The following is a 25,988-nucleotide window of genomic DNA, read 5'->3' as shown; positions in this document are numbered from 1 at the left end:
TGCTGGTCAGCCCAGAGCATCTGATTTCGTTAATGGGCCAGTAAAAATTAGGGGGACAAAGGCCGAGCCCTGGCAGCTCAAATCAGTCTCCTCAGCAAGAGGGAGCAATCTCGTTAAGAGCTGTAACTGAGCAAATGGAGGACTCATTGCGTTTCATTAACTTTAATGGTGCTCGTTATGTTGGCTTCCAAGGGCTGTGGGATGGGCGAGAGAGAGCCAGACTCATCATCAGCACTTGGGAGCAGGCTGGCTCTCATGGGCACCCCTGAGGCGCCCAGCGCCGAGTTGGAAGCGGCTGTTCTTGCTACCCCCACGGGCTCCCCAGCCCAGCACGACATCCTGGCTACACAGGCAAGAAGCCCAGGCCTCAAGGACTCATTCTTTCCTGCCAGGGTGGAAAAAGACAGGGACAAAGAGCTTGGGGCAAACCATCTCCAAGCTGGGCAGGCCACCTGGCTCCAGGCACCCACAGAAAGAGGCCCTTCCCCCAGCAAAAGTCTGGCCCCCACGACAGGATCGTGCCAGCCCAGAGCCTGGCCCTGGGGCCATTGTCAATGCCGGCCACGTCCCTGACCTCCTCCTCCTTCTCAATCCCAGACATGTACACTGCCAGAAAAACGGAAAACAAACAAACAGGGCCAGCAGAAAACACATCACCAAACAAACCCGCCTCACATTGTCCTCTGTGGTCGGCCGGGGCCTAGAGCCAGAGGCCACTGGCCTGGAAAAGCCCAAACAGCTCCGTGAGCACAGCCTCCTCCCACGGCAGGGTCTGCGTGGCCATCCCTCCCGTGGTTTGCTTCTCTTTCTCCTTCTCCATCTTTCTTTTCCTTCTGCCCGTTCTTTCCCCCCTCTTACTTTTTTTGTGTGCCTCCCCCTTCTCTTTCTGCATCCATGATGAAATAAACTCTCTAAACATTGAAGAAATCCTGCAGAGTACATCAAGGCCAGAGTATATAAAACCGGTTCAGGATGTGAGCCAGCCACACTGCTGCCTGGCTTTAAAGTCATCCACCAGGGATTCCAGACCCATGCACGACCCCTTAACATCATGTGGAAATCGGCTCTTCATCGTCCGGCCCAACTTTCAGATCTTAGTACTTGTCCCCTCTGATATTCGTCTCTGAGTTGAGCTACATTATTAATTCCCTGGAGACCTTCCCCCTCTCCAAGCCCTTGCTCACCTCATTTCTACCACCTGGAAAGTCCTTGCCCTCTTCATGCAACTCCACATATGGGAATTCTATGTATTCTTTGAGGTCATCTTTAAACCCTCCCCTCTGGGGCGTCCCAGGCTTCCAGCTGGAATTAATCTATCTTCTTTGTGCCCTCATTAGAATTTCATGTTGGCACCTTTGTGTTTGGGCATTTACCATGTTCTGCCTTATATTCTAATTATTTAGATGCAAATTTCTCTCTCCTACCTAATTATGAACTTGAAAGCAGAAATATGTCATCTTTGAGTTCCCATATCCTTTAAGTTCCCAGCACCTAGTAAGTGCAGAAAGAATGTCAAACTCATTAAAAATCGAACCAACGGTTATAAGAAGCACACATACAATTAATTCCACATCTTGACTTCACCGTTTGCAAATTTGTTTGAGGCACTGGGTTCCTTGAGTAGGCTCTCCAGGGTCAGATTTCAGGCGTTTGCCAAGGGCTAGAGGATGGTATGTTAGATGGCGGCACCTACTGGCCAAGGGTGACATTACAGCTTGGGTCGGCTGCGGAGGAGCAACCCAATTTTCCAATCAATCCTGATGGGACTGGACCAGGGTGTGGAGGGGTGGATGATGCAGAGGAGGCCTAGAATGAGTTCCTCTCGCTCCTCACTCCTCGGGAGCTTTAGGCTGATCAAGGAGAGGAGCATTCCTGAGTCTGGGCCAAGGCTTGCTCTCCACCAGCACCCTGCAGCCTCCTGCAGACTGATAATTTTGCAGGACCAGAGTGAGACACCGAGGAATAACAGCCCGGCTGTGATGCCCCTTCACTTTGCCCAACTCAGCTTGGCATGATGCCTGGGCCAGCTCTCCACCTAAAACAGAGGAAGAGAGGTGGCATGAAGGGAGAGCCTCTTGCCAGACAAGGGAGGCAAACTTCTGTATGGATATTGACACTCAGCGTAAGCACACAGCGGGCAAACATTCTGACTCCTTCCTTGCAAGTTTTCAGCTTCTGCTAACAGGATTCTAAGTCCTATGGGAGCCCTTCTCAGAAAATACAATAGAAGCTATTGGAGAACTGGGTTTTTTAAATAGCCATTCACTTTATGAATTGGTTCATGAATACCTTGAACTTTGCCCCAGGACCTCATCCTTTCTTTGATCCAAGGTACCAGAGGAATTACACTGTTAGGTGGAGGGGTAGGGGTCCCCCTCTGACTCTCCAACTTTTCCTCTGGGGAGGGAACCCAGTGGGGATTTGAGGGAGGAGAGCCACGGGGAAACAGGTCAGGAGGAGCAAAGCTAAGCCAGCTGTCAGCAAAGTTGGGAGCTCAGGTAGGAGCGCCCCTATAGCCTGTCCTCTGCCACACCTTTGTTAAGGTTTCAACCAGTAACTAAAGACTTAACCAACAAAGGCTTAATCTCATTACTCTGTCTTGCAGTGATATTTGTATTAAGGACCCAAGGAACACAAGGTAGAGCTCAAAGGAACGATCCTCTTATGATGGGATTATAACCATTGGTGGGAAAGATCTTGATAGAGTGGTTGAAAGAGAATGGGTATTCTGCCTCCTGAGCCTGCTTCCCCCCAAAAGAAGCTGCCTGTGGACGTGGCCCCATCCACCCTGGCCCCTGGCCTTTGGGGAGGTTCTGGCTTGCAAGGTTCCAGTTCTGGGGCTTTCTCTTCCAGAATCTGAGGGTCTCTGGCCAGAGTCACCTCTTAGGCCTCCTGCATCTCTGTGACTTTTCTTTAGTTTGAAGTCTCCACCCTGGCCCTCCATTTAACCCTCCGGAGCCACCAGTCCTTTCAGGAACCCGGAGCATTCTCAGGCTGGCAGGAGTCAGAGAGACAGGTCAAGAGATGTTTCTTGGGATCCCCTTGAATCTCCTTGGGATTCCATGAGCTCACTATTCCCTCATTCTTTCGTTCACTCAATTAACATTCACTGAGCACCACTATGTGCTCAGGGCTAGGGAAATAGTGATGACCAGTATGGGTCTCAAAGGTTTGGAAGACCACAGCCATTATAGTTCAGCATGGCTAGGGCCATCTCAAAGACCACTGAGCTCCAGGCCTGCAACAAGGCACATTTAAGCTGAATCTTGAGGGGCAGCTGTGGCTTTCCAACTGGCAAGAACGTAGCATATGCCAGGCATGGTGTGGTCTGGGTACAGTGATGGCGAGATCAGAAGACAAACATAAGATGTCATTGGAGAGAAGGGTCCGGAACTGGCAAAGAGGGCCCCGTAGGCCATACTAGTGGTCTGGAACTTACCCTTGTCAGGCAATGGTACCCAGGAGACACAGTGAGTGTCTAAATGAAGGCAGGGACAATGGGGGTTGACAGGAGGGATGGATTTGAGGGAGGTTTCACAGGATATGGTGGTTTATTAGATGGGGAGAAAAAAAGAGGCCTTCCAGTCTTGGAGAAATTCAGCTGGGGCTGCTGAGTGGGTTATGGGGCCATTAGCCCCAAAGTAGAGATCACAGGAAGAGGACAGTTCGGGGGAGAGTGTTGAGAGGAATTATGAGTTTGATGGGGTGTCAGTTCAGCTTAAGGTCTTGAAAAATGCCATTGGAATGAGCTATAAGTAGGCATAAATATAGAACTAGACAGAAAAGAGAGAAAGGAGCTAGAGATCGAGATCCGAACATTGGACACATGGCATATTATTTGATAGAGAGAGACAGCAAGTAAGGGAACACAAACAGGGGGAGTGGGAGAGGGAGAAGCAGGCATCTGCAGAGCGGGCTTGATCTGGGGAACCTGGGATCATGACCTGAGCAGAAGGCAGACATTTAACGACTGAGCCACCCGATTGCCCCTGGAGAAATAGCATAAAAGCCAGAAGAAATGTGGGGGTTAGGGATGTAGATCTGGGAGTCTCAGCACATTGGTGGCAGCTGGAGCCATAGGGCCCTGCAGTGTGGAGCAAATTGCCCACCACCTTGTGCTGGGACTTTCATGAGACTTATCAGCAGTAAATCTCCAATAGGCTTCAAGGTCAGAATTGTGTCCTTCTCAGTGGCCGGGTGAGGAAGTTGAAGCTCAGAGACATGAAGAAACTTGGTCAAACTCACCCACTGATGGGCTGGGCTTGGAACGTAGAACCATCTGACCACAAAGCCAATACTCTTTTCACCACCCTTGCTGTCCCTGGGTGAGAGTCCCTAGGGAGGCCATGTAATGTGAGAATTGAGAAAATCCAAGCTAGAAACACTTAAGAGGCCAGTGGAGGGAGAACAGCCAGCAGGGGATCTGGGAAAAGAAAGGGCTCCAAGAAGGGGAAGAAAAATGTTCAAAGGCTTCTGATGACGCAGGGAGGTCAGGCTAGATAAGGACTGGCACAGAGCCCCAGATGTGGAGATGTGGAAGTCACTGGAGCCCCAGCAGATGTGTGTGAGAGGGGCTCCAGGCCAGATTGCACTAGGGTGAGGGGTTACGGGAAGTGGCAAAGTGGAGATGAACAACCGGCGTGCTCCTCCAAAACGTCCAGGAGCCCAGAAGGACAGAGGAGGCAGGATCTGGGGAAGTTTGTAGGATGATGCAAGTTGTACTTGTGTTTGTAGGAGAGCTGAGGTGAGGGATTCAGGAGAGGGAGGGGGTAACGGACAGCTCCAGCTCCCTGTAGGGCCAAGACAAGATGGGATCCTTGCACATGTATGCAGGATTGGCCCTGGCCAAAGGGAGGGGCCCTTATCCCAGCAGTGGGGGGTTGGGGGGTGGAGGGGATTAGATGTTCATGCCCGATGGCTTCTGGCTTTTCCATGAAATAGGAGTTGAGGGTACTGCTGGGAGAAGTCAGAGGGCTAGATTGCAGAGGAGAAACCAAAGTTTGGAAGAGCAGCTGTGTAGAAAGGGACAGAGCACAGACTTGGGGCTGTTTGGAGACTTGCCTTGTGAGGGGTCTGGAACCACACATTGATGTCGATGCCAGTTGGCAGGCTGGGTATTTTTGTTTCCTCCATGGAAGCAGCTAGGGAACAGGTGGGAAGGAAGCAGGTGGCAAAGTGACTCAGGTGTGGGGGTGGGCAGGGAGGAAGGGCTGGGAGGACACTGGGATGAGGGGCCGAGGAGGCCACCCAAGTGGCCAGAGGAGACTGGAATAGGTGTGGGCAGCTTGGACCAGGCTGTCCCCCCTCCTCACCCAAGTCTTGGCAGGGCTGCTGGTAGACCTCTCTTATAAAGGCAAAACTAAAAGCCTTGGAGCAAGTTAGTCCTAGAATCCCAGGGCTGTAAGACTTTGGAGAGCATTACTTCCAATCCTCTGCCTATATGGCCAAATGGCTCCTGAGCCATCCCAGATAGGTGGGACACAAGGACCGACCAGGGTCAATGTGTCTGCTGACCTGGTATGATCCGCCCCCGCCCCCCTTCTTCCATTTCTTTGGTGGTTGTTCTGAGCTTTCTTTTTTTTCTCTGTCAGTCACTGATTTTTGTTTCTATTTCTATCTTGTCCATCGATTTCTTTCTAAGTCATCAAGATTCACCTCAAATCCCTCCTCATTCACGAAATCTTGGATGACCAACTTCTGTGTGGTGGCTTTCCATGGTTCGTTGCTGCTGACTGCTTGATGTTGCATTTGCATATACATAGTATGTTTTGCATATACAGATCTTGCCTTCCTGGTGAGATTCTAGCATTGGGGGGATTTTCCTGGTGATGCCCAGGGGTCTGGAACCCTACACACTAATGCTGATATATCTCTTTGAGTCAGGAATCACATTTTCTATTTCTTCTGTAGGCCCTAGAGGGCCTGGGACAGCGTGTACTGGGGAGAAGGTAGGCAATTAAGTACCTTATTCCACTTGATGGGAGGCTTCATGAGTGATCAAGTCGTCAGGAAGAGGAAGAGCGAGAACTGGAAGGGGTAGGACTGGCAGCTCGGAGGGTACAGGCTTAGGGTACAGTCAGAAGTCAGGGGAGACATAGATTCTGCTTCTAGCTTTGCCTCTTAAATTTGTGTGACCTTGGGCAAGTCATGTGACCTCTCACCAGACAAATATGATGCCTAAAACCCCCCCTTTTAAAAAATATTTCTTGGGGCGCGTGGGTGACTGTTGTTGAGCATCTGCCTTCGGCTCAGGTCACGATCCCAGGGTCCCCGGATTGAGCTCCGCATCCGGCTCCTGCTTGGCAGGAAGGCTGCTTCTCCTTCCCCCACTCCCCCTGCTTGTGTTCCCTCTCTTGCTGTCTCTCTGTCAATTAAATAAATAAAAGCTTTTAAAAAAATAAAATAAAAAAAAATTTTTTAAGATTTCTTTATTTACTCAAGAGGGAGAGAGAGAGTCTTAAGCAGACTCAGCTCTGAGCAAAGAGCTGGATCCGGGGCTTGATCTCAGGACTCTGAGATCAAACCAAAAGTCAGATGCTTAACTGACTGAACCACCCAGGAGCCCCAAAGGCTAAAGCCTTTTGAAGTTGTATTCTTACATGATCCTCCAGAGCAAGATGACTGCCCTCTTCCCTCTTATAAGTGATGGGGCTGGTCTGTGATCCTCAGCCTGCCCTGAATGATTAAACTGTAACAGTGGGCAGAATGTGTTAGTTCTCTGTGGATTCGGAGGAGACAGGATACAGCATGGAGGAGGTGCACAAGCTTCAGAGTCAAGTCTGGGCCCAAGTCCTGGCTTTGCCCCTTTGTCGTCAGTCATCTGGCCGACTAAGAGCCTCAATTTTCCTATCAACAAAATGGGCATAATAGTTCTTGCTTGATAGGCTTCCCGTGGATTGCCTGTTACAGTGCCTGACCCACACAGAAAGCGCTCAGTGAAGGGTAGCTATGCGCTCTAATCTGTCTGAGTGTCTGGGTCTTCTTCATGCTGATAGGAGATGTGAGGTGGCAGGGAAGGAGGGATTCTGGCACTACCCTACCTACCTTTCTACTCTCCAACTTGAAAGTGATGCTGATGAGTGCAGTGTGTTCAGTGCATGGCATTTCTGGAAACTTCTCAGTAAGAACGTGTGACAGGGGTGCCTGAGTGGCATCATCCTGGGGTCCTGGGATCAAGCTCCACCTGGGTCTCCCTGCTCAGCCAGGAGTCTGCTTCACCCTTTTCTCTACCGCTCCCCCAACTCGTGTTCTCGATCTCAAATAAATAAATAGAATCTTAAAAAAAAAAATCATGTGACAGACAGAACCTATTGGGGGTGGTGAGAATTGAACCCAGTTAGTTGTTCTTACACCCAGCAGCATCAAAGTCTGGCCCAGGACAAGACTGCTTGTTCCCAGGCACTACTATACCTTTATTATCAAACACTCTGGCCTTTGTTCCTTCTGAGAAGCAGTCAGAAGAACAGCAGTAGCCACTGCCTACTGAATGCCTACTATGTGCCAGGGGGGTTTCCATTCATCATTTCATTCAATTAATGCCATAACATTTCAAGGTGAATGTTTTTATTCCCTTTTTGGGATGAGACAACCAAAGCTCACTGAGATTGAATAACTTACCTGAAGTCACATAGCTAGAAAGTTAACAGAGCTTTGCCTTTTAAATCTAATTTAATTTTTAATTTTTTAAACTTTATTATTTTTTAAGATTTTATTTATTTATGTGACAGAGAGATAGAGAGAGAGCACAAGTAGGTAGAGCAGCAGGCAGAGGGAGAGGAAGAAGCAGTCTGTCCACTGAGCAGAGAGCCCGATACAGGGCTCGATTCCAGGACCCTGGGATCATGACCTGAGCCGAAGGCAGCTGCTTAATCAACTGCACCCCCCAGGAGCCCAAATGGACCCATTTTATAGATGCGGAAGCTGAGGAACCGAGAAAAAGCAAAGTCTTATGGAAGGAGACTTGGCAGGGATGCGGAAGCCTCTGAGTGTGCTAGGCCCTGGCAGAGGCTATCCCCAAGCAGCATCAGGCTGGGTCCCCAGCCCAGTTTTCTCCCTGGACTTCTGCAGGGGAAATTAGAGGGAAATGAATGTCGGAAGCAACCGCAAAGGAAAGTGAAGGTAGAAAGCACACCGTGGCCCGAGAGAGTGTGGGAGGCCCAAAGAACCCAGGAATACTTTGCTCCTGCCGGCACGGCTATGCTATGGCAAGCATAGGCTGATGCTTTTGTAATACCACCTGCAACTGCCATCTCTTGATTTCTTCCTTGTCATTTTCTAACGTCGCTACCCAGTTATGAGCCCCTGCAGAAGTGGACAGGGCAGAGGGTCGTGGGACCAGCCCCCCAGTTAACAGTGCCCAGAGAGAAGCCTTGCTTCTGCTTCCACAGAATCCTCTGTAGGGCTAGGGGGGGGGGGGGGCTGAGACCAGACTGGATGGCGGGGAGAAGGGCGGGGAACTGCCTCTTCTGCCCAGATGTGGAGGAAGCTTCCCCGGTCCTAGAGGGATGAAGAAAAAGTTGGCAGAATGAGGGGAAAAAAAGGAAACCAGAGTAAAAGACACCAAGTCTCCCAGAGACTTGGCAGCTAAGGCAGGGCAATAGCCACACTCAGGGGACCAGGGAATCACGCTAAACTAGAGACAAGGTTTGAGGTGATCTATTAAGCTGTCCCTGCAGACTCCTTCATGCCAACCTACCCTGCAGTTTAGAGGGTAAGCTGGAGCCCTCTTCTCTAGGGACCCAGAGAAGTTCATACGAGTGTCCAAAGCAAAGCAGAGACAAAGCAAGGCACTGTGCAATCTCTTTTCCCTGCCTTCGGGGTGGGGGGTCTTCAGCTCTCTCCCTGTGTTCCCATGTAGATCAGGCACCATCTGACAATGTCTAATAACTCCTCTTCTCCTCCTTCTTCTTCGTCTTCTTCTTCTCCTCTGCTTTCTTCTTCATCATCTCCTTCTTCTTCTAACCACTCTCTTGTTTGGGACAGAAAGGATGGCAAGTTTGTACTTGTCCCCCAGCCCTATACATAATTGGTGACAGCAGGCAAAGCAGCTTTAAGGGGAGGGGTTTGCCAATGGAATGAAGGAGGGAGGGAGTCCTAGAGTGACAGAGCCGGAAGGGACCTGGGAGAACGCTTGACCCAACCTTTTGTGGCCTCCACACCATTCCTGTGATCTGCGTGCTTCTGTCCCTACCATCATCTCTCAGGACAATCAAGGGTTCTCAAGACCTCCTCCCCCAGGCTTCCTAACCGAGGGCTATCTCTCTCTCTTTTCTTTTCCACCAAGGAGCTAATCCACCCTCTTGTTTTCTAGATAACGCTAAGGCTCATTGAGATGTGACTTACCGAAAGGCAACCTTCGTCCCAAGACAGAACCAGGACAAAACCCCAAATGCTTGAAACTGTTTCCATCTTCCTACTCTTCTACTCAATCCCAAAGGAAGGAAGGGCTCAATTCTTCTCCCTAGGGGCTCAGGAGACCTCTGACATGTCACACCTGTCACCTGGATGATGTGGGCTGCCAGTGTCAAGGTTGTTTAAGAACAGAGTTACTTTCAAGGTGATTCTGGTCATTTCCCTTTCTCCCGGGTAAACTGAGGGCTTTCTGAGGTTGGACTGGGTCCTGCTTGTTTCTTCCCTGAAAAAAATTGGCTCTGAAGCTTAAGTAACTGCCTGGAACTTGACTGACTGAGCCCCAGACTCCAAGAAAGCCCTCACCACCCTTTTCAAGGGCTCTTTCCTCTAGGATAAAAGGAGAGAAGATGCTGAGCTGTAAATTGACCCAGAAGGCAGTGTCCATGGGGTCTTTTATATCTTTTGCCCTTATTTTTTGCAAATATCATTTATCTTTCCTCCACTGCCCAGCTTTTGGAGATATGAAGAGCTCAGAATGGATTGGCTGGGACCGCATCCTGAGGCTGTGAGGGCAGGTTTGGAGAAGCGTTATGTGCAGATGTTTGTGTCTGTGTTTACACGCATGGGCACATTCCTGGGTTAGCTCTTGCCCCTGTGCTGAGGGCATGAGAGCGTTTTATATGTGAGCTCACTTCTATATGAGTAGGGTAACTCAGTGGGCCACCTCCAAGGCCAGAACTGCAAAGGAGTCGCCCTGGGGCCCGGAGTTTGAGCTGAAGGAAGGCTACTTTCTTCTTGGTCCTCAATTAAAGTTTACTCAGTGCTAGGAAGGAGCACGGAGACCCGAGGGTGGCGGGGGTGAGGGGTGCGCTGGAGGTAAGACTTGGCAGGGTGGCCCTCGGCCCGAAGTGGGAGCCCCTCTTGGTTTTTCGAGGTCCCATGTGGCTGTGTCCCGCGTGTCGGGCTGCGTCAGGCGGGCGTGCCGGAGTGCCCGTGCGATCCCGTCCACCCCAGCCTCCCCGACACCCGGAGCTCTCTTTGTCTCCTCGTGGAGGTGTGCGTGCAAACCTGCGTCGCACAGCCCTCCTCTCGTGCGAGCGCCGGGGCGCACCCTAGCTCCCCCACTCCTTCCGCAGGGAGAGAGAACGAGCCAGAGCCCCGTGCTGTTTGGTCTGGAGCCGAGCGGGGCTTGCATTGATCCATTGATTGTGCGCGGTCTGCGCCTGACCTCCCTGCTCCCGGGGAAGCCGTCTCCATGGAGACCGGCCCCGCTCCCCCAGCGCCGGATTGTAAATTCCTGCAGGCAGCGGCCCGGCAGCCTGGGGAGGGGGCCGCCGCGCCCGGGCGCGCAGGGGGAGCGGCCGCCGCGCCGAGGCCCCATTTGAAAGAAAAAAGGGCACGAAAAAGGAGGTGGTGGAGGAGGAGGGGGAGGAGGAAGAAAACGAAAAGGAGCGAGGAGAGGAGGAGAAAGAAGAGGAGGAGGAGAAAGGCGAAGAAAAAGAGACGGAGCCCGAGAGACAGAGAAGGAGCAAGAGAGGAAGAAAGAGAGGCAGAAAGGGCGTGTTTCTGGCGCTGCGTTTCCCCTCCCCTTTCTCAGGTCCTTCGCTCGGGCTCTGCGCGCTCTCCGGCGGCAGCCCTCCTCGGGCGAAGCTGGGAATTGGGTGGGATTATACGGAGCAGCCCCGCCGCCGCCGCCGCTAGCAGAGCCCAGCTCGGAGAGGGCGGTGGGTCCCCTCCGTCATTGGCGCCGGGCGCCCCCAGCCTCTCGCTCTCTCCGCCTCGCTTTCCCCGGCGTCGGGCCGGGAGAAGCCGGCAGCATCGGGAGCCTCCCGACGAGGGCGCCGCGGTCCGCGCCCCGCGCCCGCAGCCCCCGGCCCGGCCCCGGCGGGGCGCCCCCTCCCCTCCCCCCTCCGGCGCGCGGGGGCCCCGCCGGCTTCCGCCCTCCCGGGGCTGCCAGACCGGCCCCGGCCGCCCGGCTGCGGGTGGCTCCAGCCATGGGCTCGGGGCGCGTGCCCGGGCTCTGCCTGCTCGTCCTGCTGGTCCACGCCCGCGCCGCCCAGCACAGCAAAGCCGCGCAAGGTAAGGAAGGAGGGGCGCGCGGCGGCGGGACTGCGGGAGCTGCGGGGGCTGCGGGGGCTGCGGGGCCCGAGGGCGGGGGCGCGATTTCGGAGGGGCAGGGCAGGTGCTGGGCAAAGCGTGCCGCTGTCAGAGCCCAGCACCATGCACCCGCACTCTGGCCGGGGAGCTGACCTCGGGGCGCTGCGTCCCGGGCGAGAGGCTGGATGAGCCGGCAGCGACACAGAGGAGTGAGAAGTTTGGGGGGCCCTGTGCAGAAGTCACCACGCACCTCAGAATTCTGCCCGACTTCACTGCCGCCCCAGCATCTTCGAAAGATTTCTTGTCCTCCAAAAGTACGAGAGAGACTCTTCCCTTCTCTCAGACACTGCCAGAAACTTAAGCCGTGGCCTGGAGAGACGGAGAGAATGAAACTTTTCAGCCACGCCATGTATTTCTTCCCCTCACCCCCAACCCTCATGCAAAGTCAGACAAAATTTCCCAGTTAGTTGTCTTATCAGTAGAAAAATGTTAAAGAAAAATAGGATCTTTTCTGGAAAGCCCAGCTCGTCTCTCACTGGATGGTAGGGCGGTGAAGAAGAGAAGAAAATTTCTGACTGGTTCCCAGCAAGAATGTCGCTTTCTGCCTCTTTGGGGGGAAATCTCTTTCGTCTTGCATGGCTTTCATTTCTTATCATAATATTTATTTATTAAGGCCTCGGGTTTCCAATTCCATTTAAATCCAGGTCAGAATTGCATTAAAATAACAAAGTAAAATTCCAGGCCGGGGAGCTCTGACAGATCCCTCTAGGAATTAAAGAGAGAGAGAGACAGGGAGGCCCTCCAGCCCCCATCACTGACCCCAGGCTCATTGCCTGGCCAGTCCCAAGGCTTTGCTGGCAAAAACCAGGCTGGTGGGCTACAGTTCTCTTGGGGACAGCCTCCCCTCCCCCTTGACCTCTTGCTGCACCCTTCCCCCATCATGTCCTCACCCAGGAAGAGATTTATATGGACAAAAAGAAAATTCCTCCTGGCAAGGCTTGGCGGAGGAGGATATGATTCTGCCTATTGTCCCAGGGGCTCCTGAAGCCAAGATGGGGTGTGGAAGTGGCTGAGCCAGAAGGGAAAGTTGAACTTGGGAGTTGGGGAAGCCTGAGTCTCTGGCAGTCAGGTCACTATGTCCTGGAGCCTGAGCCCTTGGCTCTTAAGGTGCTCTTGTGTACTGCATGGGCTCCCACTCTGATAAAAGGATGGTGCCCTATCCACGCCAGTCCCTTCTCCCAAACGTTGCCTCTTCAACTACCTCCTTCCTCCAACCTGTCCTTTAACAGAGCCCAAGGACCAGAGATCCACAGCTGTCACATACCGACCTCACCCCCTGCCAACCCCAAACTGCCTCTTCTCCGGTTCTGGTTCCAGACAGCCCACTCCCACCCCCAGCCTGGGAGCAGCCCCTCTCCCACTGTGGATTTGCTTGTGTTTTCATAAACAAAGCTGGCTTTTGTAGTGTGTGCTGACTTACTCATAACATGGAATTAGCTAGGGAGTTTAGTCTGAAGGAAGGAACAGATTTCATTCAGTAATCTAGAGACAAGATAAGGGCCTCTTTCAAGTTGGAGCCTGTGTCTGTAGTGGCCCTAGTGAGACTGGGGGGCTGGGGGCAAAAGAGGGAGCAAACAGTATATTCGGGGGGGTTCCCAGGGCTCATGGAGACTTCTAGAAGGGACAGGTGCCACGGGGAGATCAGCTTACCCTTCGGGAATAGAAGGACTCAAAACCCCTCCCAGGTGCTCTGGGGCTCCCATTTTCATCAAGACACCCCTCTGGGTGCTGCTGGGGGCAGGGGATGCAGCCAGAGTGGAGGCCCCTGCCCTCAAGGAACTTCCATCCTCCTAGTTTTGTTTCCTGCTTATATTCAGGCTGCAGTTAACAGTGCATCTTCCTTCTAATCCCCAAGTCTAGCCGGGCATAGAATCGAAGCCTGTCATTTCAGCTCCTCTGACGCTGCTGTTCAGGAACTGTGTCAGCCCGGTCTACCAGAGGTGGCCTAACGACAGGTCCATTGGGGTAGAGGGTCTCTGGACCCAAATCTTCAGGCCATTGCTGCAGGAAAGACAAGTACTGACTGCGCAGGGCAACCTTACCCCTAGATGGAGTGCTGTGGACATCCCTCGCTCCCAGACAGATCTCCTGAGTATCACGCCAGCAGGTGTGCTTTCAGTGCCATGTGCTTTTAGTCGAAGCTCTAGTGGGTCTCTTTAAATTACAAAGACTCTAGGCAACTGTCTTGTGCCATTATTATATCTCTGGATAGAGTGTGTGTGTGTGTGTGTGTGTGTGTGTGTGTGTGATGGGGAGAGAGAGCAAGAGAGAGAAATTCACCACCATCACCCACAGGAGGTAGAGCTGGGTGCCTGTGTCTCTCGTGACTTGGTTGTTAAGCCTGGATACGAACATTTTCATGTCTTTGAGAACCGTGTGTGGATGAATGGGTGGGTAAGCTCGTGTCACCAGGAGTGAGTGAGCATGAGGGTACATGGTTTTGAGTGTTTTTTCAAGTGCCTGTCTGTGTATTTTAAAGTAGACAGACTGGATAACCAAGATAATTGTTAACTTAAAAGCATTAATTTGCTTTGCTTTTTTTGGGGGGGGGGGGTGTGCAGCAGTGGTTAAAAAGATCTAATCCTTGCTTAGGGCTCAGGTTACAGCTGAATGAAAAGGTCTCCTGGCTTCCCCAGGGGGAAACTTGTCCCCAGGGCAGGCTCAGGGAGAGCCAGCCTGGCCGTTTAGTTTACCTGGTTGTTTTTTCTTCTCATTAGGGATAAAATGTTGATAAAGTCATGTATTTAGAGTTTCCAAGTAACACCATCCCCGGGACTGAGAGCGTTCATCTGGCGGCAAACAGTGTCTCTCTGTCTCCACGCGTCTCTCCGGGTCTCTGTCTGGGTGTATGTGTGTGTCTCTCTCTCTTTCCCCCACCCCTCTCTTCCTCTTTAATGTGGCTATTTCCTCTCCTCCCCGCTTCCCTGGGCTCCTGTGGCCAGCTCTTACAGTGAGGGGACTGTTCCTCCTAGCCCCTCCCTCCAAAATATGAAATGAAAACCATAACCGTGTCAGCGGGTGAGGGTGGCCCCGTGGGCAGCCGGCTATTGCCTGTGCCCCATCCAGGCCACACTGGGGAGAGAGAGAGAGAGAGTGAGTCCCCACTCTTGGAGCCTGATCTTCAATCAGTTGCTTCTAAGCCTGTCTCCCCCACCTCCATTTTTCCAGAAGGGTGGAGAAGGGGGGGGGTGGACTGCTTAGAAATTCCTCAGGAATCCCTTTGACCTCTCTTCTCTCAGTGACATTTCCCCCGGGGAGGTGGGGGAAGCCTGGGGCCAGGGGAGCACTTCTCCACTTCTTACCCCTCGTCTCCTTGAGCCTCCTCAGAGCGGAAGGAGAGAGAGGGGAGCAGAAGACACCGAGGCCAGAATTACCGCAGGCAGAGAAAGAAGAAAGTTATCAGCCACCCCTAAATGAGACTGTTTTCTGAAACCTTCAGGAATCTGAGAGCATGAGAACCGGTTTGAGATGTGAGCAGCTGGGACCTGTTGTAAAAGGAGCTGGCCCTGGGTGTGAGTTTGGGAATGTGAGGTGTGCATTCACTGGGGTGTGCATTCACTGTGCGTGTGCATGATTCGGGGTGTGTGTGTGTGTGCGTATGTGTGTGTGTGTGTGTGTATCCACCCGTGTGTGTGTGCATGTGCCGTGCTCCGGTGAGAGGAAAAAGGAAGCAGGGCAATGTGCGTTTTGTTTTCGTTGGAGAAGTCAAGAAGTGGAATGGCTTGGTCCAGTGCCGTGGATTGAGGGTGGGGGAAGGGAACGGAAGGTTTCAGACCCTCTTGCAGAGATGGAGGCAGAGGGGCTCGCTGCCTGAATTTACCCGCGGCCCTGCCCCCGGCTCTGGACCCCTCGTGTCAGGGTGTGGGCCTCCCTTGACATCCCGTACCTCTAGCACATGACCACTTCTAAGAAAGAGTCCCTGTCAGGGCTGGAAACTGCAGGGCTGCTTCTGAGACGGGCAGTGCCCGCAAGAGGCCCAGACCCGGGGACAAGTTCTTCAGGCTCAGTTAGAAGACAGCAGTCTGGAAACAGAGGGACGGCTGCGCCTGGCTGGGGGAAAAGTGATACAGCAGCTAACTCAGGGATGCCCAAGGGGTAGAGGAGCTAGGCATCTGGGCTAGAAGGGGACACAGACCCTCCCCTCCCCCCACTGGCCCCTCTGTCACCAGCCTGTCCTCCCATGCCCGAGTACTGCCAGCTCCAAATGGCGTATGGTGGGCGTTTGGTGCCCGTGGGTTGGTAGACGCAGAGCCTGAGGACTGGGGCCCTTGAGGAAATCATTGAAATGCCCTCCCTCACTTGTGAAATGGACTAGAGTATCAGAAGAGTCCCCTTCAGCTCTGAGATTCTGCACATCTCATTGAAATCTTCCTGCTGGAAGGCAGAAAACACTTGAAAAATTCTTGGTCCTGCCCCCAGGCTTCTGGGGCCTTCCTGCCTGATGCTCAGGCCCTCTGCCTGGGCCCTCCTCTACTGCTCCCTGCCCGAGTCTGTCACTTGGCTACTCCTCCTTGCTTACCCCACCCCAGTTTCCTGGGGCCCCAAGTACCTGATTGTTCTGTGTCCTTAAGTAGACTCCCCCTGGAAGAGCGTCTACAAAACAAGTGTGTGTTTCTGTGCGTGTACGTGTGTGTGAGGGTGTGTGCATCCAGCAGCTTTGGGTAGGGGAGCTGCGATGATTGTGTTCTGGAAACTGAATCCTATCTGGGCAGGCCCCGGAGGCCCCAGTCCCTGGTCCTGTATGGTGTATTCTCAGCTCCAAGCCTAGCCCTCTGTATTCTCCTCCAGCTGAAACATTTCAGACCGAGGTACTGTTTTGTAGTTGCTATTGGGTTTGGCCTTGGGGTGAAGAGATGACCCCTAAGTAGGGCACTGTGGCCCTCACTATTACCTATGGTTTCCCTGTGGCTGTACCCATAGCCCTAGAGAGCTGTGGGGTTTGGATTTCGGGGCTCCAGGCCAGAGACTGTCCACATCTGGTTCCTGATGGCACCAAGCTGAGGAGAGGCCTGGGCTGGAGGGAAGATCCAGAATAAGGAAAGAGATCTAAGGAATCCCTGGGTGAGGGTGGAGAGTCAGGGTATGCAGGGACTGGGCTGGGGGGTGGTGCTGGAAGAAAGGGGGAGCTTAAAGGATAGACCCTGGGGAGCAAGTTTACAGAGAGGACGTTTTTACAAGTTTCTAATTATATTTATTTGGAGTTTTCCTCTGGCGGTTTGAAGCTGTTAACAGCAGGAACCTGTATCCCGGTGTTTGTTTTTGTTTCTAACCAGCTGCTTGGCCCGACATAGTGAATCCGAGTTGGAGACACCTGCCCACCCCGTCCTTGCTGCAGCTCTGTCTGCTCCCACCATGGCGCACTGGCCTTCGTCCCTGCCCGCCACTCGGCCCTGCGCTCCTTCCAGCTACCCCCATGCCCGAAGCCTCAGAGCCTGCTGGGGCTCTCCGACCGGGAACAGCCAAGTGTCAGTTCCAGGCCATTCCATGATTATGTATCAGATGCTTTCTTCATGCCCGAACTCTGTGCTGAGTTGGGGTGGGGGGAGTCACAACAACGACCAAGGCATGGATTCCTCCCCTGGGTGTTTCCAGACGATAGTGTAGGAGAGCAAGCACTGGACTGGGAGTCAGAAGACCCGCGTCTGGCTGTGCACAAGCTGTTCGTGCTTGCCCTCTCTGGGCTGGTTCCCCATCTAGGTAGTGAAAGGCCCATATGAGATAGCTGGGCTGAAATCCCCATACACGTCATTATGCATCATCTGACACCATCGCTGTTCGTGCTGTCATTTTCTCCATCCGTGTAGAGAGAAGACAGATAATCAGGAAGCTGGAACCTGCCTTGGCCCACTGCCTGCCTCCACACCCCTCTCTCTCCAGTGTTCTGGTCTGTCCTTCTTACCTAAGGATCCCCTACCTACTCATCCCCTAAAGGCCCCTGACTCAGGGGTTTCATCCACCTTGAAAAGGAGAAAATTCTTGTCCATTTGGGGTACCTTCAGATGAGCAAGGAGCTGGTTTAGGGTTAAGGTGGTACGACTTAGAGAAACTCATCAGGGCCTCTTGCTGGGTGACAAAGCTCTCAGTTTCATCCCCGTTCCCCACCAGGCACTGAGCACCAACTGCTTTTCCTGGCCCTTCTGTCAAGCAGGCTCAGCTATATAAGAAGGGTCCTATTTTCAAAAGGAAGAAGGTGCTCTGTCTCCTCTCCTTGAGGTTGTCTGTGTGGTTTCCTAGACTCCAGGCCTGCCTCCCTTACCCCCTGCCTATCCTCTGTCCAGGCCTAGGATGGGCTCAGGCTACAGCTGAGGTCACAGTCTCAGCCCGGTTCCAAGGCGGGGACATAGCCTGAGAAGCGTGAGCTTCTGGCTTCTGAAGCCAGGCCCCAGCCAGTTCCCCTAGTTGCCCTTTTGATCTAGAAGGAGAATACACACTCGCATATACAGGTCAGGGTGTCATGGCTGAAGCCTGGCTGGTTCTATTTTAGGTGTTAATTACATGTGGGAGGCAACGCAGAGGAAAGGATAAGAGAACTGACCAGGAGCAACAATGATTGTGCTGGTCGCAGGTGGACCCTTGCTGCCCCACTGTCAAGTGCTACTTAGCACCGAGGCTGGGAACACCTGTTGGACAAGGATGCTTCATAGAGGTCCCTGAGCAGCTCCAGATAATATCTGAAGAAACTGAGATCCTGTGGATCCTATAGGATTCCCTATGAATCCCACCCTGGATTTACTGGTCCCCGTCTCTTCTGGCCTCTGCATCACCAAACAGATGCACTTAAGTGGGTCTCTTACTTTCCCTGAGTTTCCTATCCCCCTACCTTTAATTTAAGACTAAATTTCCTAGGATTGCCCTCCACCCAGAACAGCTGTGGGATCACAGGAAAATAAAAAGCTTTTTCCTTGCGGTAACATAGAACGGGGAAGATGACATAGATGTGGACCTCATCTTCTCACCACCAACCCATCCATCTATCCATCCATCCATCCATCCATCCACCCATCTGAGTAAATGCTTTACAAATATTGACTAAATGCCTTCAGGATATGGGTCTGTCTTGTTCACTGCTGGATGCCCAGCCCCTAGCACAGTGTTTGGCATGTTGCAAATGCTTAGTAACTCTGCTGAATGGCTGAGTACCTATGATCAGCTCCCAGCTGCCATGTAGATTTCAAAGATTCAGCAGCCATGGCCTCAGGGAGGTTTCTGGAGGGAGATACTGCCCATGAACTAGAAGTTAAATAATGGTAGCAGGCAGCACACAAATCACGAGACAATGATTGGTCAGGCGATCAGAGAGCCTGCACTTAGTCCAATCACCCTGGGCTAACCTGGCTGGGGCAGGAAGGATGTCACAGTCGTGCAGACCCATTAGGACACGAGGCAGGCTGCTTTGGACCTCCTCACTAGGTCCCTCAAATCTGCTGCTGTGAGTGGTCGGGGGAACTACTGTGGTAATGTAAGCAGGTGTGTGTGTGTGGACTCTCCCTAGGGGTGTCTGCTTATCTGCAGCCTGCTTTCTGCTCCTTCCCATTTGCTGTTATTCCTTGGGCTGGACCTTAGCAAAATTTTGAAGCAGACGGGAGTGTTTCCTTTGGGGTCCTCCTGCTTCCCTTTGGGGTATACTTCCCCATCCTCAGAAGGGAACCTTAGGACTGCCCCTGGTCAAACAATCCATCCCTTCGGGTCGGGTCTACCCTCTCACCCTCTCAATGCCACCCCCACATTCCACGCTCCCTCCTTACATTGAGCAGGGCATATGGAGCGCTCTGCTAGGTGCGGAAGCAAATCCAGAGAAATGTCAGCTGGCACTGGGAAAGCTGCTGCAGCTGCAGATCTGGGCATTCATGCCAGGAGAGGCAGGGAGGTCTTGACTCATCTTGGGTATCTCTGCAGCCGCCTCTCTCCCCCACTTCAGCTTTTGATCCAGCCCCATACCTGAGGTGGGCTCAAAGGCACAAAAGGAGAGCCCTCCCAAGGGATCGTGGAGGGTGGCTTTTTGGGTCCCAACCGGTCCCTCACCCACTTTGCCCTCCTCTTTGGGCAGTTCCCAGCATGGGTAGAACAGGCACTAGAGAAGGTACCTTCAGGGATAATGGCCCCCTAACACTTCCTGTGCCATCACACACTGTCCCGGTGCTGCCTGTCCCCACAAAGATGGCGCTCTGGTACGAGGGAGGAGAAGCAGAGAGGGGTTCAGAAACGATACTGGGGAGAAAGTGGGAGAGAAGGACTAAAAATAGCCAACCTTTCTGAGCACTTACTATATGCCTGCACTGCTGTGCTAAGTACTTGACAAGTATTAACCCATCTGATGCGCACGGCAGCCCCAGCAGCCCCGGGAGGAGGTGCCATTGTATTTACACTGCACGGTAGCACTCCAGAACCCCTTTTCTCAAACACTTTTTTTTTTTTTTAAGATTTTTAAAATTTATTTGACAGACAGAGATCACAAGTAGGCGAAGAGAAAGGAGAAAGCAGGCTCCCTGCTGAGCAGAGAGCTTGATGTGGCACTCAATCCCAGGATCCTGGGATCATGACCTGAGCCAAAGGCAGAGGCTTCAACCCACTGAGCCACCCAGGCACCCCTCAAACACTCGTGTCCTCTTGCTGTCTCCAATGTCTTCCTGGCTCCTGCAAATGGTCTCTTCACTTTATCTGAGAGGGGCAAGGAAGGCAGACAGCCATCCAGCCCTGTCACACCCTGGAGACCCCGATGCAGCTGGTGTAGGAGACTGCCTAGACAGCCACTTTTTTAAAAAGGCTCCCAGGGAATCCCAGTGTGCAGCCAGGGTTGAGAACCACGGGTCTAGACCAATTTATGCCCAACTAGCCTCAACCTGTTTGTCAGGCCAGTAGTAAATACTTGCTTACTGAGAGCTATGAAGAGACCATGCCTATGGGTATTGAAGTGATCCCTGCACGGATAAATCGTGGGTGGGCAGATGTGGCGGAAGAGAGCTCTGAAAGGATGAACTGGCAGGAGGAGGAAACACTGGATATAATGGGGGCCCCTATTTCAGAGCTCCACTTTGTTTGTTTTGCTGGGACGGGGGATTCAGTGGAAGAGCGAGAGAGAGAATCTCAAGCAGGCCCACGGCTCGATCTCACAACCCTGAGATCACAACGCAAGCCGAAACCAAGAGCTGGGCACCCAACCCACTGAACCACCCAGGCACCCCTCAGAGCTCTGCTATGGGCATCAACTGCTTCAAAAGATTCCATTCGAATCGTTGAAAGGTCCCATCCTCAGTGAGTGACCAGCCAAGTGAGGGAAGCAGAACATGCCACACAAGAGGGCTTGACAGCATCAGCAGAGCCACTCAGCAACGGCGGCAAGTGAGCGGAGGCAGGCGGAGTCCCCTGGGATCAGGAACTCTTTAGAAATGGGGTTTAGCAGGAAGAGCTTTGGGGTGGACAATTTTGAGCCAGATTTGGGAAGCCGGGAACAGTGTGGCTAGAGATGAGATAACTGCATTTCAAATGTGAAGAGTGCGATGGATGTGAATGCTTGGACAGGGGGAGAATGCTTGGACGTTGTAGAGGAGGAGGTAAGAGATAGTTTTCCAGGGCAGAAACCTTTGGCTGGAGAGGGATAAGCAGTGGGAGCAGGGCGATGAGGGAGTGGGTAGGATGGTGGGAAGAGCCCAGCTGCTGGAAGGGGCTACAGGATCTGCTGGGAAGCCTGGGTTTGCTGCCACCAGCCTCAGAGGCACTCTGGTCCTAGTAAGCACAAACTGGAGGCAAAGTAAACAACAGAAGTCCAGATAGCCTGCTGCGGATTCCAGCGAAGCACCCAATGATTCAGAGACAGGCATGTCCTTCTGAGATGTCCCTAGAGGAAGGGCTTCCCAATGAGTTTCCAAATTGCCCTGCTGACTGCTAGGAAAGGGATGGTAAGAGACAGAAGAAGGCTCAAAAGAGGATGGACAGAATGATCATTAGTCACTGGGATTGTCCAATGTCCCGGGCTACCGGGAAGACTCACAAGGGCGTGTTTAAATGTGGGGGACAGAGAACATGGACTTGGGTCTCTGGGTACCTTGTCTTTCTTCACGTGTTTAACCACACTTGAAATTTTCTCTTTCCTCTCCTGATGGTCAAATGCCAATCCAGTCTCCAAAACCCAGCTTGAATCCTGCTGCTCAGGGTTTTTTTGGTCCACCCCAGCCTAGGAGTATCTTTCCTTAGCTCCGAGAATAGCACTCCAGTAGAACTTCATGTGATGTTAGAAGTGCTGGCCATTGGTGGTGGCCATTAGCCACAAATGGCCATCGAGCACTTGGCCTAGTGCAACTGAGAAACTTAATTTCAAGCTAATTTAAATTTAAAACAGCCATTGGTGCTTCATGGCTACCACCATAGACAGCACAATCTAGAACATCTGTTGTCTGAACCAGCTTCTAGACATCAGGAACCTATTTCCCAGATTTTTTATTTTATATATATATTATATATATATAATATATATATAAAATGTTATATTATTATACTATATATATATATATATTTACACAGATTATCTCATCAACTGCTCACAGACTCTCACGAGAAGGTATTATCCCCATTTTAAAGAGGAAGAAAGAAGAGAAACAGAAAAGCCTCTCTAGAAAGATAGAGCTGGATTTGAATCTGGGACTTACTCATTTCAGCACTTAGGATCTTTTTATGAGAGTGCATTTCTTCTTCCCATGTATTTTCTCCATCGGTTGCATCTACTGATACTCCACACCGCCTCTCACTATCTACTCTACTGTCCTTCTTGCCCTCTCTAATAAACTAGTCTTCATGCCCCTCTTCTCTGTGCTTTCATCTGGGGATGAGTTCCCAGGGTGGGCCAACAGGCAGACACCATGACTGCAGAACCTGAGGGAGTCTGAGAGTAAGTGTGAGTTACAGCAGTTGGAATCACGGGCCATTGCGGACGGCTGCAAAGGAGTCAGAGAGTTGGAAGGCAGAGTGCAGAGCTGAATGGAAGCTCAAAAGACTGCAGGCAGGATATTTGGGGGCACTTCTCCAAATTTCAGTTCTCTTCTTTGTCCCAGGAAGCCTCAGTCCTGCCCCCCGAAGCATGCCTTGAAACCTAAAATCAGAGGACAACTAACTGTTCCAAGCTAGGACTCCCCGGTATCTATAAATTGGAGGGATTACTGGCCCACTCATTCATTCACATTCTGTTAAAATATATCAAGCACCTTAAGGATTTGGATCCCCATAGTTTGGTGATTGCGGCCTGAGAATCGGCATTTTAACAAAAGCCAGGCAAGGTTACAGTCTGCTGTCTTGACTGCAAATCCCATTTCTTTATTTGCAGGTGGCCACCTCTATGCTTGGGTTCCCCAGTCACAGTTAGAAGTAGTCCCTTCCTCCTCTCCTCCTCCTTTTCACAGAGATTCTCCAGCCTGGCTGCCTGTTGGACTCATCTGGGGAGTGTTCAAAAAATACTGTGGGCTCGTTGACCAGGACCTCTGGGAATGGTGCTGGGCATCTCCTAGGGGAGTTAACTCTAACGATGTGCAGCCAGGGGTGGGAAACCCCCTCACCTTATGTCTACTGTGTCTGTGGCACTCAACCACACCCTACCTCATGTTCCTTGTCTCTCCTTCTGGCTGGGCCGAGTCAACAGTCTTCAGCACAGTACCTTTTGCAAACACACCCCGTAATACGTTCTCAATTGAATGCAACCTGTTGCCATATTTTAGGTCTCCTTTATCTGCACCATAACATTGCCCCCAAAGTTGGATTCTTTTGCCCAAAGAGGATAAATGGTTTTCTTGGCTCTGTCCTTTCAGAACCATCCTCTTTTTGCTAGATCTTGGGTGGCCTCTTCCTTCAGCAGAGCTCTGTGAGGAGCATCGTGTGTCCGAGTGAGCCAGTAGTGAGAGGAGTACCTTGGGTTAGATGGGTGAGTTCAGGGTGGCGGGCTGGACAAGCCAGAGTCAGCCAGAGAGTCACAAGAGCCCCACTGATCAGGCTTCAGGTTGCTGGTACCAGCCCCTGCCCAGTCCTGGTCCTCGGCTGTTGACAGCACAAGGGCTGAGGGAAATCTTCAGGATGGAACTTCTTTCCTCTAAAGATTCTTGGCGCCGTGGTGGGCAAGTGGGAGCAGGCCTGGTCTCAAGCAGAACTGTGAGGCTGAAGAGGATTTCTCGGGTGCCCTGTCTTCTCCCTTTCTTCCTTCCATTATCGAGGGCCACGGGACCCTGCCACTTTCCCAGAGGCCACTGTCCTCATGCCTCTCCCCCGCCCCCCAAGTCTGCTTCCAAGAGAGGTAAACTAATTCACACTAAGTTGAATATTTCTAATCAAGGTAAGTGTGCTACCCAGTCCAAGGGGTTTTGTTTGTTTTTAAATCAAAGAGGAATATTTCAAATGACGGAATTTTAGCTGTCATTATGGATTAAGTATTTCTGAGGAGAGTGGGGATGCTTTTTGCATTCCTGAAATTACAGTCGACCCACTCTGAAATCCGAAGAGTGTGAAGCCTGCTCTTGGAGGGGGAGGGGTCACGATCCATATTTTAGAGGAGAGGGGCTTTTGCCCTTGAGGAGCCACCTTCAAGACAGCCCTTGGGATGCACTGACAGAGGGTCTCACGTGTCCCCTCTGCTCCTGCTAGATGTGGACGAATGCGTGGAAGGGACCGACAACTGCCACATCGATGCCATCTGCCAGAACACCCCACGGTCGTACAAGTGCATCTGCAAGTCTGGCTACACAGGGGATGGTAAACACTGCAAAGGTGAGGCTGGGAGGGTGCTGGGAGGGGAGGTCAGTGCCACTGCCCTTGGCCATACTGTGCATGATAGTAGGCCTGCAGTCCCTGCGGGCTCCAGGAAGGAGGTTGGGAGGGGTGGCTGTTCTTACCCCAGAGAGGGCACCATGGAGGCTATCTGAGGCTCTGGTGGGAAGAGTTCACAGCCTCCCAGCTTGGCTGGGTGGGGAGTCAGAATCATGGGACTGAGGCCTGAGGTGCCATGACATTGGAACCTCCATCTTTAGACCCTTCTACCGTTCCCACATAGGATGAGAACAGACAGTTTACCCCAGGGGGAATTCATACCATGAACAAACACATTCTTCCCTTCTCATAATTAAAGCCATGCAAATTAAAGCACGCTTCAGATGTTATTTTCAATGTATGACCTTCAGTGCTGGTAAGACTGTAGCAGACAAGGTACACTCATTAATTCTTGGTGACATTATAAATTGAAAAGTGATTTTGTCATACCTAGCAGGAATCTTAAAAGGTTAATTATACCCTTTGACCCAGAATTTTATTCTCAGGGACTTATTCAAGAAAAATTCAAAGAAACAAAATAATACTGAAGAAGATGTTCTTTTTGCATTATTTATGATAGTAAAATAAATGGAAGAAATCCAACAATAGTGGAAGGGTGAATAAATTATGATATAGCAACACAACGAAATATTCTGCAACCATGTACCATGGTGATTAGAAAGACTGGGTTGAGACATATGAAAATGTTTATGACTTAAGTTTATTTAGATTGATTGATTGATTGATTGATTGATAGAGAGGGGATGGGGAGAAGCAGAGGGAGGGGGAGAGAGAGAATCCTAAGCAGGCTGCATGCACAGCGTGGAGCCTGATGCAAGGCTTGAACGCACAACCCTGAGATCATGACCTGAGTCAAATCAAGATCATGACACTTAACCAGCTGAGCTACCCAGGTGCCCCTATGACTTAAGTTGAGATGAAAACAGCAAAATGCAAAATGGTTTGTAGGCTATGAAAGTAACTATGAAAACACACATACACAAAGACGATATATACACATACATACATATATTCAGACCACCACAGGGCTGAGCCCAAGGGTGGACAGTGGGGGCATGCTGGTGGGCCAGCTGCCTCAGATCCTCTTTGCCCACAGATGTGGATGAGTGTGAACGAGAAGACAATGCCGGTTGTGTGCATGACTGTGTCAACATCCCTGGCAATTACCGATGCACCTGCTATGACGGATTCCACCTGGCACATGACGGACACAACTGTCTGGGTGAGCCAAGGGCAGGGAGAGGAGGTGTGGGCAGGCGGGCTGTCTTGTGGGGAAGGAGCCGTTTCTGGCATTTCCCACTGCCCAGGCAAGGAGAGGAAGGTGATCAAAAAGCTGCATTCTTGCAAAATAGAAAACAAGGTCAGCCTCCCCTTTGAGACCAGGTGCTGAGGATGAAATAATCCTGGGACTGGATGAAAAACATCAGAGGAGATGCTGCTAGAAAATGCTCCCAGGTCAAGGGCCAGAAGATGACAATAGTGGGTGGAGATGTAGGGAGCAGAGCATGGCGGGAAGGTGATTTGGCTCCACGCTTCAGTAAATGGGAGGAATGTTTGATGATGACAACGATGCCCCTCATGGGTCCTGAGGAGCCTCTGACCCTTAAAGACTGGCTTTCTTCCAGCTCGTCCTATAATCTCCAGGCCCTCCTCTCCTTACTTCTTAGGCCTCCATCTGA

The 25,988-nt window shown here is 51.8% G+C and overlaps 2 protein-coding genes across 6 annotated transcripts in view; one reads left to right on the top strand and one right to left on the bottom strand.

The window, feature by feature from the left end:
- TCP11 (t-complex 11) overlaps positions 1 to 25,988 on the bottom strand; it is a 138,956-nt gene that overhangs the window by 86,738 nt on the left and 26,230 nt on the right. Inside the window, exon 2 of the mRNA XM_082732371.1 lies at positions 11,699 to 11,817. The gene's annotated coding sequence lies outside the window, so the exon portion shown is untranslated. The remainder of the gene's footprint in view (positions 1 to 11,698; positions 11,818 to 25,988) is intronic.
- Positions 10,744 to 25,988, top strand: part of SCUBE3 (signal peptide, CUB domain and EGF like domain containing 3) — a 37,348-nt gene continuing 22,103 nt past the window's right edge. For 4 of the 5 annotated variants that reach the window (XM_082732348.1, XM_082732346.1, XM_082732347.1 and 1 more), the window contains exons 1-3: positions 10,745 to 11,430; positions 24,127 to 24,249; positions 25,406 to 25,531. In XM_082732348.1, coding sequence (XP_082588474.1) covers positions 11,346 to 11,430; positions 24,127 to 24,249; positions 25,406 to 25,531 — 334 coding nt within the window. In that variant the 5' untranslated portion in view covers positions 10,745 to 11,345. Of the gene's footprint in view, positions 11,431 to 24,126; positions 24,250 to 25,405; positions 25,532 to 25,988 lie in introns of all 5 variants that reach the window. The other variant, XM_082732349.1, reaches the window with a different exon arrangement.

Source organism: Mustela nivalis (genome assembly GCF_964662115.1).
Source record: "Mustela nivalis genome assembly, chromosome: 5".
Taxonomy (NCBI): domain Eukaryota; kingdom Metazoa; phylum Chordata; class Mammalia; order Carnivora; family Mustelidae; genus Mustela; species Mustela nivalis.
The sequence above is the reverse complement of the archived record's forward strand: the minus strand, read 5'-3'. Positions and strand labels throughout refer to the sequence as shown.